This window comes from Micropterus dolomieu, linkage group LG19 (genome assembly GCF_021292245.1).
Source record: "Micropterus dolomieu isolate WLL.071019.BEF.003 ecotype Adirondacks linkage group LG19, ASM2129224v1, whole genome shotgun sequence".
NCBI classification, from domain to species: Eukaryota; Metazoa; Chordata; class Actinopteri; order Centrarchiformes; family Centrarchidae; genus Micropterus; species Micropterus dolomieu.
The window spans coordinates 5215302-5233371 of NC_060168.1; the positions used below are offsets into that span (position 1 = coordinate 5215302).

At 40.1% G+C, this 18070-nt stretch overlaps 1 protein-coding gene, 2 long non-coding RNA genes and 2 other non-coding genes across 6 annotated transcripts in view; 1 reads left to right on the plus strand and 4 right to left on the minus strand.

Moving 5' to 3' along the window:
• Positions 1-818: 818 nt before the first annotated feature.
• Positions 819-4013, minus strand: LOC123958005. 2 transcript variants are annotated; one of them, XR_006821973.1, is made up of 5 exons: positions 3922-4013; positions 3290-3384; positions 1914-1971; positions 1683-1737; positions 819-1412 (listed from the first exon to the last, which is right to left on the minus strand). It is a non-coding gene; the product is annotated as an uncharacterized LOC123958005 (long non-coding RNA). The 2 variants fall into 2 exon arrangements; XR_006821974.1 differs by lacking the exon at positions 3922-4013 and adding an exon at positions 3621-3878.
• Positions 1802-1873, minus strand: LOC123958392. Its single transcript, XR_006822051.1, has one exon. It is a non-coding gene; the product is annotated as a small nucleolar RNA SNORD63 (small nucleolar RNA).
• LOC123958391 lies at positions 2898-3093 on the minus strand. Its single transcript, XR_006822050.1, has one exon. It is a non-coding gene; the product is annotated as a small nucleolar RNA SNORA74 (small nucleolar RNA).
• Positions 3732-18070, plus strand: part of LOC123958006 — a 41677-nt gene continuing 27338 nt past the window's right edge. The window contains exon 1 of the long non-coding RNA XR_006821975.1: positions 3732-4053. This is a non-coding gene — a long non-coding RNA (uncharacterized LOC123958006). The remainder of the gene's footprint in view (positions 4054-18070) is intronic.
• lg19h4orf47 (linkage group 19 C4orf47 homolog) overlaps positions 16047-18070 on the minus strand; it is a 26992-nt gene continuing 24968 nt past the window's right edge. The window contains exon 7 of the mRNA XM_046031164.1: positions 16047-17586. Coding sequence (XP_045887120.1) covers positions 17532-17586 — 55 coding nt within the window. The 3' untranslated portion in view covers positions 16047-17531. The remainder of the gene's footprint in view (positions 17587-18070) is intronic.

An 18070-nucleotide genomic window follows, 5' to 3' on the forward strand; every position in this document is an offset into this window, starting at 1 on the left:
TATTTAGATTTATTATTTAGATCCTATTTTATGTGTCCAAAAAATACAGAGCCAGGGTGGGGGTTAATAACAGAAAAAAGATCCTAGTTGAAAGTGTTAAAATTAAAACAAAAATTCCCTGAAATTAAAGTCACAAAATACGCCCATTCCACAGCAAAGTCTAAGGTGCATGATTGTGAGCTAAACTCACGAGTATTTCCTCACTACTAAACCAGATTGCAAAGTCTAATAACTTTTCACTGCATGCCTAATACACAGCAGAGGGGTGCGCGATGTTGCAGCCTTCCAAAGTTAAATGTATCTCAAATGTGTGACTAATGTCAGAATATTCCAGTTTTACTTGTAGGTTGATCTTGGAAATAAAATTTTGTCTCAGATGACCCTCTCTGCAGTCCCCCCACCATATGTGCAGTCATACATTTACATCTTATTACATAAGAGATTTGAACTACTATAAAAACACTGGAGATAACCTGGCTACAAATTTACTCAATGCCAACAAGCCTCCCTGGCTTTGTCGGCCGCCACCATATTACATTTAGCCGTCTTGTCATTCATACACTCAACATGCACTCGTGAAAAAAAACTGCCTGCACACGCCCTTTTTGTGAACGCACACCAACTCCAGTTGTGTTAACAGACTCAACATCTTATCTACTTTCGTAGTACCGTTTAACCCCAGTGTAGACAGTCAGTTTGTCAACCCTGACAACCCCAAGTTAACTCCCTTCATAGTACAGGCCACTGATTTATTCATTAGTATTGGATTCAACTCTGAAACTGTCATCCCACAATGAACAACATCAACACAATCAACATTAAACGGGACACTGATGCTGCAAACTTTTATTCATTTAGGATAGACTTTACATTTATTCATTTAGCTGACGCTTATCCAAAGCGACTTACAATTGCTATACATGAGGTGGCATGTCTCTGGAGCAACTAGGGGTTAAGTGTCTTGCTCCACAATGGTGGATGTCTCAGTGGGAATCGAACCCAGGTCTCACACACCAAAGGCAGGCATCTTATCTATGCGCCACACACTGACACAGAGCAAGCCCTTACATGGGGCAGTGGCATGGAGAGATTTATAGGTGATGGGGAATTTTACCGGGAGCCAGTGAAGCTGCCACGGCCTAGTGTGAGCGAGAACCCTGGAAGCAGAGTTCTCCACATGTTTATAGCCTGGTACAAATTGGTTTTATACACTTCACCCAGGTTAAATTCTACTGTCAGTCAGGTGACAAGCCGCAGCAACTGTGCTTCATTCGGCTCAGCTCAAACCCTACGTCAGTGTTTCACACAGGCTGTAGGGTTTACCGGTGACTGGCAGCAGCCCAGTCACATCCCAGCAGGTGGACTGAGACAGGAGCTTTTCCAGTAATCCAGACCAGCCTTGCACCATTACACTGAAAACACACGAAGTACATGTATTACCAAACAGCTCATACTCAACTTAGCATAGACAATTACAAGTAGTGTGTTTCAGGTCTTCAGTCAGGTTCTGGTAAATGGTTTACTTAAACCTGTGCCAAGTCCTGAGGTTTCTCTCCCAATACTAAGATTCCACAACAGAGAGGAGGAGGTCTCTGCCACGGCAGTACAAGATTGGGTTTACAGTGTGTGTACACACACACACACACCTGTGCATCACTGCTGTATCCACTTGTCATACATACCTGGCTCAGGCTCAGCTCCTTGCTGCCTCCTGCAGACCAGCTGCTCCACATGCCCCTGTGGAGAAAAGAAGCAGTCTGTAGAACCAGAATCACACTGATCCCTGCTGACACTCAGCTGCTATGCTCAGCGTTTAAAGTTCACCACGGTGTTTTGTCAGCATGATGTGTTAAATTTTCACTCATCACAGCACACAACACAAGTATTGTACAGGTACAAGGCACAATGCCCACCTTCAGTTAGCCTGCAGCATGACTGTCAGCTCCACAGCAAGCAGCTCAGCACCTCTGTCTGCAACACATTCAAGGAAAAAAATAAAACAAATAAAAGGTGTCTAGTTACTAACTGACAGCAAGCTTTTTTTTGGGTACTACCTTGAATTGACATGTCAGATGTGAATCAAGTCCCATTAAGTACAAGTTCATGTAGCTTCTTGTCTTTCAAATAGCAGGCATGCAAACTGGTTAGGGGTAAAAAAGGTTGTTTAAGCTTACATGTTGTATAGATAACTTGCTATTGTGCACTGCAACATGAGAAAGACACCAACACGAAAGGCGTCACTGTTGACAAGTGGTGGGGACATTAAGGGCTAAAATTGGGTGACAATACACTGAGCTCATGAGAGGAGATGATACATATTTGGTGTCAGGAGAGCAAGATGATTATATTTTAACACTACTTTAAAGGAAATAGTTAATGCTGAAATATACAAGTTATGGGGGTCTGTGGGTCCTCCCTCTGAGCATTAAGTGCAGATTTAGCCATTAGTAGTGACTATTGGTTAGGCATTTGCAGCTATAAAGTTGCATGGCTCATGCTAGAGTGGACTTTTTAGGATATAATTGACAGACAACAACCCCCTAAATATTTTCTCATCAGATCAGCACAAATAACATGGGGTGACCCATTTGTTTCAAAATGAAAAGGTGAGGAGTTTGCATTCCCTAGATTGGAAAATCACCACTGGAGCACAAACTAAATAAGAGCCCTTTTGTTTGTCAATGGCATGCCTACTCCTGACTATCTGAATTTATCTGTTGCTATTAAGGCTGGAACTAGTTTTCAAAATTAAGTTTGGGGATATAAAAAAAACAAAAAACCCCCCACTGTTTTAAAACTGCAAGAGCCAGGACAAATTTCATGTCTGACTTCTGACAGTTGCTTTTGGTCAGGCTCTAAGGTGGCTCCCAAAAGCACATCTTGTGGTGTAAATATGCAATGTGCAGCCCTGTACTAGGCCTGCTCTTGGACCAGAACAGGCCACTCTCGTTGGGCCGCGCTCTGCAGCAGCTCAGATGCAGTGGACTCTAAAACAGAGCCTACACAGCTGAGACCAGGTACAGAGACTTCCTCTACCAGCACTGTAACACTGAACCAGGCACAAACCGCCTAGCCAGCTGACTGAGAGCTGGGTGGGTGGGGGGTCCCTAGTGTGGGTTCTGTTACAACAAGTAGTGTTGGGAGAAACCTGAGCATAGCCTCAGGCAGAGGGCCATAACTCAACAATCTACCCTGTGCTACTATTTTAACCTGCAGGACAACAACCCTGAGTTCTCCTTGGAGACAAAGTGATCATTGTAATACTTTAATTACAGTTCTGTGGATTTACCTGAGTCCTAAAGAAAACACGGGGGTCTGGTAGCTCTGTCCCATGGCTGCCGTTCTGCCACAACAGCTGGGGACACAATAGGGGACCCAGCATTTCTATGGGGGACATGAACATCGTGTTACTGCAGAATGATTGGCCACACTAAAAGTCCAACACATGAGCATTATAAAAGCATTACTAGCTATTAACATTTATGACATTTCATGTTAACATTTGATATTGATGCCCGCTTCTACAGCATTTTAATGGAAAAGGGACACTCAAACTAGCAGACCCATCAAATTACCCAATAGTGTATCTAAATTTCTACATTTTAAGAGCACTAACTAACCTGTGCAACTGTTTGGCAGTTTACGTTAACGTTCGCGCCATTTAAACCGTCGCATCAAACCACGATGCGCACTTTTCACTGCAATCCGAAAATTCCAGCGCCAACAGCGTCCATTTACGGGACGCACGTGCTTCGATGTTGCGAGGCTTTCTGGCAAATGGCTCCCAGAAAAATCAGAGACCAACGTTATGCTGGCTGTTCTGCCACCAGCCTACATGGATAACTAGACCACTTGGGCTGAGTCCAATAAGTGCTCATCAGCGATGTGCCGCGGACATTTGTTTAAACTGCTTGTACTCACCATGTTCGACAGAAAGCCTCGCCGCCGCAGAACAGAGAGGCAGAGAGGGAGTCACGCATGGTTTTATAAAGTGCCGTACGACGCTGTGCATTATGGGAACGGACACTCCTTCTTCCTCTTTGACATTAAACGGTAGGTTGCATCCATGGTGTCGCATCACTGCCATCTTCTGGATTTAGTTAACTCCTGAAGCCTCCCCCATCAGCCCTGGGGCGAGTTCAATCTCAAAACGTTTTGCAACGTTTTCTGACTGAATGACATGTTTCCTTGCAACGTTGCGCAACGTTCTGCAACGGGCTTCGAGGTATGTTTTCTCGCGTTTGGTGGGCTTGTCTTACACCCAATCAGCTGCCACAAGTTTGTAAACACAACGGTCGGTGTTGGAAAGGCAAGAAAATTCTTGCGTACACAGCAGGGTGTTCAAGGCACCACCGTTTCCGTGGAAAAAAACGTTTTGCTACGTTTTGTCGGCGCTGAACTTGCCCCTGTTCTCTTAAGAAAGCTGACTAGACCCCTTCCTATCATTGTCGGTGCTCAAAGATGTTTTATCTATGTTGAAGCGAAGAACCGTCCAATTAGAACCAGCATATAACATCAGCATTTCATTTTTTACTTTCTAACATCCTGTATATGCAAAATGTTAACCTATAACTACCATCTTCATTTTTTCTGTATCATATTTTGTTAAGTTTAGATCATGTCCAATTAACGTAGGAAACCGAATAAAAAAGAATGTAGTTGTATTTTAAGTATATTTAGTCTGATCCATCACAAAACAACACAAAACTATTTCAATACACAAGCAGCAGTTTAACTTGAAAACATCAATATTAAAAGGATACAAATGTAAAAAGTGTTTTTTATGACTTGAAATAATGTGCTGTAACAGTAATTACTGTAGAATGATACAACCTGTAGTCAGTAGTGTTCAGGTGTTGTGGAGTAAAAGTTAAAACAAAGGGCTGAGCAAAGAAGTAAGGTGCAGGAGAGGAAAGAGCCACGCTGAAAGTTGGGACTGTTTTTTTCCTGTAGAGCTGAACAAAGGTGCTTCATTGGATGGGTTCTGCAATCAGCACCGCTGGCACCTGAAAGACAAGATGGGTAGACATTTACTGACAGGATAGTTTCTTCCCAACTGCCTAAAGCTACTGAACTCTGAGATCGCCTCAGCATGATAACTTCTCTGGCATGCAACAGTAATTAGGCTGGCAATACACTGTTTACTAATATGTGCATTGCTGCTGGACACTGTGCAGTAGTGTATGCTGACAGGCAATGTGCTGCTAGACACCTGTTGACCTTGACCACTCAAGTTAGCTCTTTATTATTAAGATCTTATTTTATACTTAATATTGAACTGCACTAATTGACTTGCTTTCTTTTGAGAATTCTAATCCACCAAAGCGGCTGTCACACACCTAACTTATCGCAGAGACAGGGCTCAGATTAGAGTTGTGACAAAACACTTAGCATACGAGACATGAGAATCCAGAGTGTTGGGGTCACAAGAACAAGACTAGATGATATTTTACTATTTAAAGAAATAGTCCTTGATGAAATATACGATAGATTTTGAGCATTAAACACGGAATTTCCTGCATTCTGGAGACAATTCTCTGGTGGAAATGTCTTTATTTATATAAAGAGGAATAGGTGGCAGGTGACAATTCTGAATGTAAAATTATAATTGAATATAATGCAGCAATCAGTAAAATTTTTTTTCCCTTAAGTATTTTTTGGACAATGCAGATCTGTTTTTTTCTATATTTGCATTGCATTGCATGTGCCAAAAAACCCCTTTCTCATAGCACTTCCATTTCTTATTTAATATTTCTTGTTGCAAGCTATTTTTCAGAACATTTTTAACAAATGCTTTCAAAAAGTGGTGGGGACATGTTCCTAGCATCCCCAGTGTAAATGACACCTACGCAGGTGGGGAGAATAGATTGATTTTCTAATGTTTAGTGTTAATAACCATCTAACTCAGCCAGTTAGGAGCTACATGAAGCCTTAGATGTCATATAAATCAGGTCCCTGGAGCCTGGGTTTTATCAGCAATTTTCAGTGCACATTTAACAAAGTTAGTTGCTATTGTTAACTATTGTTAACAATAATGGAGAGCTGAGGCTTATCAGTAGCAGTAATAACAATGAACATAGGCCTATGTGCAGTTCTATCACCAAAGCTCATTCATTACAGAATATTTGTAACAGTGAAGACACAAAAAGTGTTCCACATCTTCTCAAGCACACTTATCTTCCAAAACCATTGTCAAACTTAGGTTATGTAGCTACTGTATCAGCTTAAAAGCACGAGCAAGCATCCAGGAACTGCTACTTCTACTACTTACACACACACAGAGTATCCTGCATTCATTGATCCATCACATGAACGTTATTTAAGTTAACTAATAATAGATGCAATTTAATATATCAACAATGCTGTTCCAGTTCCATTAATGATAGCGGTTATGATAAACGTATATGTTACGATAGCATCAGCCTCATATGGCTCATTTTCTGTGTTTCTGTAACTTTAACATTCGTGTCATCTGCTGCAGCTGCAGTGTCCCCCGCTATGGTCCCCCAGAGCGACAGGAAATTCAGCTGCAGGCTTACGAAAACACTAAAAGAGGGTAGCTTGAGTTTGCTCGCGGTTCACGTCTCCTTTTGTGATTCATATTAGTTAATTCCAAACTCACTCCGAGTGATCGCCACGCAGCTGTGTTGTTGTTTGGTAGGTGACGTCAGATCCCTGTCTCAGGCCACGGAAGCTCCAGACGTCAGTTTAGTGCTTCGCAACACAGACGAGGTGAATTTATCATGAACGAGTGAAAGTTCTGTCACTAAAGGATGTTGTTATGTATAATCTTGCTATTTTAAGTGGGTATACGTAAATCTCTGACCGTTCCTAGTGGGTATACAGCGTATACCTGCGTATCACATAGACTACACCACTGATACATACATATATATACAAATACATAAACACACTCATATTTTCAGTTGGATGGCTGTTTGGTTTATAGCTTGAACCCCTGAAAGGTAGGTAGCCTAATTGTACTTTCGCTGGCTTGTTTCCTAATAGGTATAGTAGGCTACAGTACTATAGCAAAAAGCACATACCTATGGCACGCATATGGGTGTACTGGATCAGCTGCCAGTTTGTGTTGAGGGTGCCAGAGCAGATGGGGCAAAACAATGGGCAGAAACGCAGTGATGAAAAAACCTTTTGCCTGCAACTATCCATAACTCAATTTAACATGAGATCAGCTTCAATAATTCAGTTGAGGCAGATGGCCACCCTGAGGCATGGTTCTGCTCGAGGTTTCTGCCTGTACCCATTCTCATTCCCAAGTTGTCACATATGGACTCATGGTCAAGACCAATCGGTGGCAGTTTGTAACACACTGGGTATGCCTATAGCGTCATAGTTCAACGCAGTGGGGGAAGCCCTGTAGCGTCAGTTTTAGATGGTAAAAGCAGGTATATGATATTTAACAGGAAAGACTGAGTAAGGAGGTGGTTGGAGGGCCAGAACCCAAATTTTTAACCAGGAGACTGGGGTTTGTGTCCCGTGTGAAACAAAAAGTCAACATTTAAGTTTCAGTGTGTAATATTTCTGAGAATCTATTGACAGAAATGCAATTTAAGATCCATAACTATGTTTTCAGTGGTGTATAAAGACCTTGCATAATGAACCATTATGTTTTATTACCTTAGAATGAGACATTTATATCTACATAACCACGGGTCCCGTCTTCCATGGACGACTATGTCTCTACACAGCCGATAACGGACAAACGTCACTACGTTCTTCTGCTTCTTCTTGTTGAATTCTGGCAGTGTTGACGCTCATCACTACGTTAATAAGTACATTCGAAGAAGAAGTAATAATATACAGCAGGGGTCGGCAAATAGGTTTTGATATGGAGCAATTTCTTTTATCCATTAATAGATGGGTGAGAATATTAGACAAAATATTTAGACTGGCTTTAATGGTGTGCAGTTAGCTCTCCCTGTCACCTATCAGTTGAGCAAATCCATGATGTGAGAGCCAATCACTTTGCCTGTCACTACCAAAATGCTACCAAGATTTGACCAATCAGATGTCGCCCCACTAACAAGAATTATGAAATCCAATCACCTTGTGTTGCGCCTTCCATGATTTGACCAATCACAATCGGTAGCACTACCAAAATTGACGTTGGAAGCCGCCCTCGGAGATATGAAGGAAGCGCCAGAATGTTGTTGGGACTGTCATCTTTTGCTATATTTTTGGTAAGTTCATTGGCATTCTATTGTCTTGAACTTTTTATTTGTAATATGAAGTTATGTAGTTTACCCATTGGGCTAATGATGTAAATTTCATATGCACTTAACTGACAGATTTTCAGTCAGTAAAATTTACGTTTATGTAACAATTACTTGCTAGCTAAGTCATGAATAATTCTTCATTCATAACTACACTAGGCTGCTGATAACGTTAAATGTTGTTATCCTATTTGCTTACATATGAAATTGTGTTATGTACAGTTTATAACAGGCTGGCCATATGGTAAAAACAATGAAATTGCTGAAGTTTACATTAGTAACGTTACTGTTGTGGTTTCAAGCAGCATGCAAATTATACAATGACAACCGGTGGGGTAAACTTTTTTCCAGGTCATAAAGGAAACCCAGTACAGTGCAGGTACGTGCAACAGTGAACTAAAATCTCACAATTCTTACAATATCCTCGCTTATTTAACTAATGTCATCAGTCTGTAGATGATAAATCAAATTCATTACACCAGTTGACAACTTTTGTAGTCAGAGGTCACTAAGTATTCTAGAGCAAAACTGCCAGCAAGTCAGATGTGGGTCTGACTTGCTGGCAGTTTTGCAATGCTGAACCAGAAGCAAAGACACTATCATAAAATACAGTCTGCAGTATCACCTCTAATTCCTAATCACGCTACCACTCCCTGCTTCCCCGGTGCCACCACAGCTGACATTTTAAAAAAACTCCAGGACCTAATGCCATCGCTCCCGTCCTCCATCACTAGAGTGATAGTCCATGTGGGAACAAATGACACCTCTTCACCAGTCTGAGCTAACAAATCAGATTTTCTGTCTTTTTAACTTTTTAAAGCAGTGTGGGAAGACTGCTTTTATCTCCGGTCCCATTCCCACTGTTGGTCACGGTGCTGGCCGCTTCAGTAGACTCAGGGGGGCCGCCAGGAATTTTTGGCCCTACGACAAAAAAACTCAAATTGTACCCCCTCTGTGCAGCTGTCGTCAACACTTCTCTAGGACTTAACTGTCCCATCAAAAGCTTTACATAACTCTAATTAAAGGCTTCTTGTAGTTCAATATTAGTACTGCTGGTGATTTGTGCATGCAAGTCTGCATACAGGATGCAGTTCACTATTTGCTTCTCAAATAAACTGCCCTTCATGATGGAAATAATAAAGTCTGTATCTATAGATGTCATTTAACAGCCATAATTCAATCTAAATGAACGTATCAAACTGGATTATTTTCATATAGTCTGTAATTTACATGCAGGCTGAGGTAAGCTGCTGTCCAGCATCCAGTACAGACAGGAAGTTGTTTTTTTATTTTATTTATTTCATAATGATCATTATGTGAGAAAATAACTTGTGTTTGAATTTCTGTCATTAAGAAATATTTCATTGTCTTTTTTGTTATGATAAAAAGAGCAAGAGAGACAGAGAAATCCCCACAGACTCCCTGGAATGATGCTAACTGGCCTGTCATTCACACAGTGTTGCTCGCCTTCTTCACTGGGACAGTTATGAGGAGACTGGGGTGCTGCTGACTTATCTGTTGTTAGTCTGCTAAAAGGGGTAGGGGCAATGATTTAATATGAATATCTTGCTAAATGTTTCCCTGCACTGATTAAAGGTTGATGAAATGTAGGCTAACACTAGTCTGTAGCTAGCTAGCTTATTTCACTGTGGACATTAACCCAACAGGTTAACACCACTCGCAGACTAAAGGCTGCCCACCTTTCTTGGGGAAAAACTGGGTTACAGATTGACATCCTTTCCTTTGTCTTTCCTCTCTTTCCTTTTTGAAAACCAGATTTTGGTTTACTATGCAACATTGGGATCACTGTATTTCTGGAGCATCTACTTACTGCATGTAAACACCATCACTGATGAGTGCGCTAAGGCAGGACCAAACCATTTCATGCAGATACAGGGTGGTGGTCGGTCAATATGGAGGTTTACTTTTTTGTCAATGGGGATTTTTAACTTTTACTGCCAAAAACAAGAAAAAACAAAGAGATCATTAATTATATTATTATATTTGAAATATATTTATACTCAATGATGATGGTTTATATAATGTATAATATAATATAATTTGATAGTAGTTTATAATTATTTTTTGGGGCCCCTGTCACTCAGTGCAAGAATGACAGACGCTTTAATGAACTGGATGGAGGCTGTAAAACGGTGTGTACCTAGTGGCATGTTAAATGCAGAAGTTGTGCTGCGGGATCAGTTTATGGAGCATGTGATAGAGGGTGCACTCTGTAGGGAGCTAAAACAGTTTGAGGCCACGGCCACTCTGCCTGATGTTAGGGGAAAGGCAACCTGGTGGGAACGTGAGGGTTTGCCCGGGGGAGTGAGGGCCCGTGGTCACATTGATGCTACTGTGCAGCCACTGGAAACAATAAAAGTAGCTTATTGGAATGACACACTGCTAAATAATCTAACACAATATTTACAGCACACTTATGGTTTTGAGAAGATTTTATAACTGTGCCTGTTATAAAGACATAAACAAAAAACTGACATGATAATCACCTAGCGTTAGTTTTATTAAGGTAATAAATATCTCAACTGAATGTCAAGCTGACCAAATGATACGCTATGTTACAGCCAATATGCACTGAATATGATACGTTATGAGATTTACATACCTCCTGATGGTCTGCCACGATATTGCTTCTGCTGCTGCTTGTTTCATGGCAGTTGGCATCCAGCTTGTTGGTGCAAAGGACAGGGACTCTAACCAATCATATGTAGTGATACAATACTGACTGAATCTGCCCACCTACTGACAAAAAGATGAACCGTGAGTGAGCGAGCAGGTTAAAATTTTGCGAGCTGCAGAGCAAGGACTACTTTGGATTCTGCACGCGCTGAGTTTTCTCCTCGTGGGTTACAATACTCAGGGTAACCCCAGGATTCCCCAAGTTAAATTTAAGACTTTTTAAGACCTTTTTAATACCTAGGATGAAATGCCAATGCCAATTAATGCCAACTTCACTGCCACTCTGATAACATAAAATGAATACAATATTCGTTGCATTAAGAACTCTTATATTATGAACCCAAAAATACTAAATAAATAGAATAATAAAAAATGAAACAAGTGCAGTATGAGTTGTTACAATTAGTTACACCTTGGCTAGATAAGGTAATGTAATAGAATATGCCAATGTAAATGCCAATTGCTTTAGTGATTATTCATTCCGTTCCGTTTTTGCATTCTTCTTCCCGGCGATCGGCGCATCTGGGTGATGTAAGTTTAATGTGTGTTAGCATGTTGGATGTTTCCATTCACATAACGGTACAACAGCGGCGCAACGCCGCCACACAGACACAGTCCTCGTCTTAGGCTACGTTCAGACTGCAGGCCAGTGTGACCCAAATCCGAATTTTTTGCCCATATGTGACTCAGATCTGATCTTTTTAGGACAGTATGAACAGGCCAAGTCACACGGAATCTGATCTTTTCCAATTCGGAATTGGGCCACTTCCATATGTGGTCCAAATCCGATACAGATCGGATCTTTTTAAATGCGACCTGAGTCTGGACACTCAGGTCGCATTTGATGCGACTTTGACGTCACTGTAGAGCAGCTGTTCTGCCGCAGACGGAGACGCGCTGAACGAAAAAGCTCCACAAAAAGCCTTTATCAAACATGTGGCTCTCTTCCTTCTGTACCTCGCTATCATCTGCTCACAAATTCCCTTTCTTCCACCTGAAATCCACCGGACCGTGAGCTCTCTTCTGAGTTACGTGCATGCTATTTGTCCGAGCGGACACAGTGGGGAGAGAGAGGGAGGGAGTTGTGGGGCAGTTGCATTGTCCAGAAACCGTAATGAGAAGAACAGAAAGTTGTAACCACTTGTCATCATTCGGGTGAAATGTGACCCGTGAGAGGACAATAAAAAACGGGAGTCTCCCGTGAGCTAACCTCTGTTGCTCCTTGTTTACTTTTGTAGCCTGCAACAGCGTGCTGCGTGTGACGTCGTGTTGTTTCAGGCCGCGGACAGTACACACTGGAGTCTGATATGGGCCACATTTAAACAGTAATGTGAACTGTCACACAAAAAAATCGGATCTGGGGAAAATTCGGAATGAGCGTTAAGGCCTGCAGTCTGGATGTAGCATTAGACGCTGCTTTTGTAACATTCACTGACCAGGAACCTGCAACGGGTCTTCCAGTTCTGCTGTTTCATTAGTGCTCGCCATAGTGTGACTGACTCGCATTCCACTCCGCTTGTTATACTGTCTTCAGCCCTACTGCCCTCAGCCTCGTCCGCCAACTTGTCCGTATCTCTGGCCTTCTGAACTTCAGACCAGCTAATGTTAGCTTATTAGTAGCACGTCAGAGACGTTTTGTTTTCTTTCCTAACAATTGACTAATTCACACCAGAGGTTTGATGGCAGAGCTTGTGCACCACAAACACTCCACAGTCCAGAGCGTAAAGCTAAACACTGACGTAAACAGTAACGTTACCTTACTGCTTTATAACATCAAATGGAGTAAATTGTAAAGTCACACACACAAAAAAAATGTATTTATGATGTTACGGCATTTTCTAATCTTACGAAAGGACATGAAAAGATTTAAGACCTTAGTAAATAAAATTTGAAACTTTTAAGTACCCTGAATACCGCTTGAATCTAATGACTTCTTGCGTAAATGTTCTTTGCAAGATTTGGCAGTGATATGCCACCTTATTAAACTCTATGGATTAAGAATGGCATGTAAAGGCAGATGTCCCAAAACTTTTAGCAATATAATGTGTGTGTGTGTGTGTGTGTGTGTGTGTGTGTGTGTGTGTGTGTGTGTGTATACATGCATATTTAATTTTTTAACCTTTATTTTAACAGTAAAGCCCCATTGTTACACAGTCTCTTTTCCAAGTAATTTAGGTACAAAGAGGAAACTTCACTTCAGTATATATATTTATTTTAAACATAGCTTACAATTTCCAAAAGACTGGAAAAACAGATAGTAAGGTTATATATGTAACCAGGCTTTGAATTAAAAATATGTCTTAAATATCAAATTGATTTAAATCTTAAAATGTCCAATATTAGATAGATAAGTTAGATGTTATTGTCCCATGGAAAATTTGTCTTGAACATAAGCAAAACATTAAAAAAGAAGAACGCATCAGTTGCACAAGCCCATCTACATCAGAGAAAGTGCACACATAGTACAATAAATAATAATAACAGTGATCAACAACAAGAAGGACTGCCACGGCATACACACATTTAATTTTAATGGACAGGGACAAAGAAATATTTGAAGCAGTTTGAAGCAACTAGGAATCTATCAGCTGTAGCCAATGAAAATAATGCAACATTACAACAGCCAATAAAAAGGAAAATAAAATCTTAAACCGTGCAATCATTAAGCGCAAGAGGTGGAACTTCTTCCAAACTGTCAATCAGGCACAAATCCTGTGGGATCCGCAAGCAAAACCTAAGGGATTACTTGGAGGGAACATAAACATTCACAGTCTCAATGGGCAAAGTGAATAAATTCAACATCTTACTGCAGACTCAAATTTGGATTATCTGTGTCTATCAGAGACCTGGCTACACAAAAACTCTTCAAGGGCAGCACTAAGAGTCCCGGGGGGGACAATATCTATAGGAGGGACAGGCCTGAAGGAAGAGGAGGAGGGTTAAGGTTTTATGTTAAAGATAATATCATCTGCCATCAAATCCAGTGGCGTTGTGATAATTTGGTTGGATTTATTGGTCTTAATATTACGCTGTCTCCACAAATGTTTTTTACCCTTGTTGGTCTGTATAGACCACCCTCTTTTTTTTACCAGCTAACTAATATACTAAAAGAATGAAATTTTGAAAAAGAGGTTATTTTAATGGGGGATTTTAACATAAATTGGGAAGATAAATGTATAGTATAGGCGCAGCCCTCTAAGGCTATCGCTATTGGGTTTACCCCTCTGGGCGCCTGTGCTGCACTGAGAAAAGTTGTCTACACCCACCCACAGCGTGGGCCTCTCCTACGTCCGCACCTTGTATATATACAACGGTGAGACCTGGCCTTCGAAACCTATACGAAATAGAACAGAGGTGCCCTTAAACGACTAACGAAATACCTTTGATCTGATACAGCTAATTAAGGAACCAACAAGAATAACACAGCAATCAAACACAGATAGACCTGATATTTAGTAATAAACCAGAAAGAATTGTCAAAACACTTAAAATGATCACTGGGTTATCTGATCATAACTTAACCCTTGCAGTTAGGAAATTATCCAGAAAGTGCTTTAGTTGTGGTGCAAAAAACCCCTGTGAGCCCACTCAGCTCAGAATACCTAAAGGAGATAAAAATAATTTGGAAAATACAGTTAAAGGGATTAAATGGAATAATATTCTGTCTCGTTCTGATGTTGACTCTGACTCTCAGATTTTTCTCTCCACAATCCAATGTATAATGAATACCTTTTTAAGGAAAACTAAACCTGGCTGCAAACAAAAAAGCACTCTTCCATGCTTAAGAGGTGATATACATAAACTGTTGAAAGCCGCCCTAAAATCTGAATTAGTAACGGATAGATTAAGAAATACCTTTATAGAAATAAGGTAACAAGAGACATTAGGAAAGCAAAAGCTATATTTTTTATTAATGTTATTGTCCAAGCAAAAGGAAATACTAAATTGATTTGGGAGAAAATAAAGAGGCTGACAAGTAAACATCATAATGGTAACGTACAGCGCATTACTTTTGTAACATGTTAAACACTGCCTATAAATTATAATAAACCTCCCTTCCCTTAAGAGTTCCTAAGCCAAATATGTGTATGGACTGGACACAATGTTCCTGAAAATGTTCAATGAGTGTTTTCTGACCCACTAACAAATGCTATCAATAGATCCATTAATGAAGGGGTCTTTCCAAAAGCATGGAAGACAGCTATAATAACACCAATTTACAAAACAGGTGATCCATCAGAGGTATGCAATTATAGACCAATTAGTATAGAAGCTATGGTGTCAAAGGTAATTGAAAGGTATGTAGCAGAACAACTTACTAGCACTAGATTGCATCCTATGCAGTTTGGCTTTAGATATAACCATTCAACGCAAAGCGCAAACTGCTTTTTCCTTGAGAATGTGAAATCTAAACTAGATAAAGGGGGAGTTGTTGGGGCCATATTCTTAGACCTAAAGAAAGCCTTTGACACTGTGGATCATGATGTCCTACTTGCAAAGCTCTCATTGTAACTTCTCCCCCAATAGTATTAAATGGATGAAACCATTTCTTGAAGTAAGAGCTCAGAAGGTCAAGGTAACAATCATGTGTCATCAGCCTTCAATTGTGGTATTGGTGTACATCAGGGATCAATTCTGGGCCCCCTGTTCTTTAGCCTTTACATAAATTACCTATTCACTGTATGCAATGAGTTTGAAATTCAAATGTACGCAGATGATCATGTATGTACATGCGACAAACAAACAGCAAGCTGCATGTGAGCTCACAGCAGTGCTGGCCGATGTCACACAGTGGCAGCAAGCTGAACATTATTTTTTTCTTAATTGCGATTAATCGCTGAATTTCAATAGTTATTCTCCATTAATTGCATGTTTTATCACATGATTAAAATTCTATTATTATTATTATTATTATTATTATTATTATTACTATATATCTTACTATATAATCTATATCTCTATAAGTCTGTATTAACAATGATAACAATTCTTGCCAGTGTATCTTCATTGGAAATCAAATTAATGCAAAGAAAGTTAGTTTTTGAACTTGACTAAGATTTATTTGATTTGATTTTTTCAAATCAAAAGATGTGCAACCAGACTTGAGGTAAAACAATCAATGTAAATGAAATATACTCTTCCTTAAGCTTGCTTTCAAAAATTCTACAGCAAAAGTGCATGTACAAAATGTACACACATTATTATAAAGTGCATAACAAACAAAATACTCCATTGCTACATTATTTTTTAATTCAGTTGAAACCAATGAGACAGCACTTGCTTTAAGTAGAAGTTTCAGTTTGACAGCTTTCTCCGTTTCATACAGGCTATGTATGCGTGCAACAATTGTCCCCCGCAACGAAAATGTATATAACTCGCACTTTCCAAAATAGTGCTTTGCCTCAGTCGGCTAGCATCAACCTGATTAGCTGTACTAGCTGTATGCTTAGCTCGTTGATGGTAACATTAGCTTAAACTCGAAGTGCTTTGATGATATTTTAATTCCTTTTCACGCAAGGTGCATACTGCTTTTGACTTGTCAACGGAGCCGTCTGGGACTGTGTTGTTGTTCATCTCCATGGCTGCAGCAGGAGGTAGGAAGTGTCTGTCATGACAACAAGTAAAGGTGCATCGAAGGGTCAGAATAGTAGCAGCCAAAGATCTTTTTAGCAAGGATTCTTTGGTAACAGCGCCAGTGATGGTGTAAAATAAGAATATTTGACACACGAGATTAACATAATTACAAAGCAATTGCGATTAACGCGTTAATGCTGACAGACCTAATTTAAACATAAAGAAAACAGCTTGTATGTTCTTCACGAAGAAGTCTCCAGATGATCTCACACCCAATATTTACATTGCAGGGGAAAAGCTGACTGTGGTTTCTGATTTTAAATATCTTGGTATAATAATTGATTCTAATCTTACATTTAAAAAACAAACTAAGAAGGAAATAAATGCAGTTAAGTTAAATCAGTCGAACTTTTGCCATATCAGAAACTATCTAACTTCTAAGGCAGCAACAGCATATTTTAATGCCAGGATTATGTTATGTTTGTCATACTGTTTGACTAGTTGGGCACAAGCTTCCTGTGCAACACTCAAACCTGTGCGGTTAGTATACCACCAGGCTTCCAAGGTGCTTGACAGAAAGCCAAATACTTATCACCACTGTTACAGCCTAAACAATCATAGTTTACTGAGCTGGGACAATCATATTAAATTTACAGATTGGTTGTCTTGATTTTGCATGACTTGACTCCACCCCCTCCCCTTATTGCTTTTATAAAGCAGAAAACAACTGATAATAGACACACTAGGTCTGTAGCAAGAGGAGATTGTGTAATAACTGTGAGGAGGACTTTTACGTGTTCTTGTAAGTACTGTTGTTCCTGTTTTAGTGCATTTTTATGTAGTTATGATAACACCTGCCCAGGGACTTAAGGCAAACATTAGCCAAGCTGGCTAAACTGGCACATTTACAGAGATGTTTATTAATGTGCACTGTCTCTGTAACCTTAAACTGTATAAATAAAAAGTAAAATAAAATATGCAGCAGGTAAAGAGTCAGACATTGCCGGTGCAGCATGGGTAATGTAGTCAGAAGGTCATCACAGTTGGGATGGTTGAGGTGTAGTTAACAGAGTGCACATTCCTGAAACAAGAAAACAGAAACTATATATAAAACTATATCTAAAATATTGCTTAATAGATTATTTGCCCTTTGACTTTTTATCTTGTAGAATCTGGCAGGTGATATTACAGCTCACCTCAGCTGAAATGGAATATACACTCACCTAAAGGATTATTAGGAACACCATACTAATACTGTGTTTGACCCCCTTTCGCCTTCAGAACTGCCTTAATTCTACGTGGCATTGATTCAACAAGGTGCTGAAAGCATTCTTTAGAAATGTTGGCCCATATTGATGGATAGCATCTTGCAGTTGATGGAGATTTGCGGGATGCACATCCAGGGCACGAAGCTCCCGTTCCACCACATCCCAAAGATGCTCTATTGGGTTGAGATCTGGTGACTGCGGGGGCCATTTTAGTACAGTGAACTCATTGTCATGTTCAAGAAACCAATTTGAAATGATTGGAGCTTTGTGACATGGTGCATTATCCTGCTGGAAGTA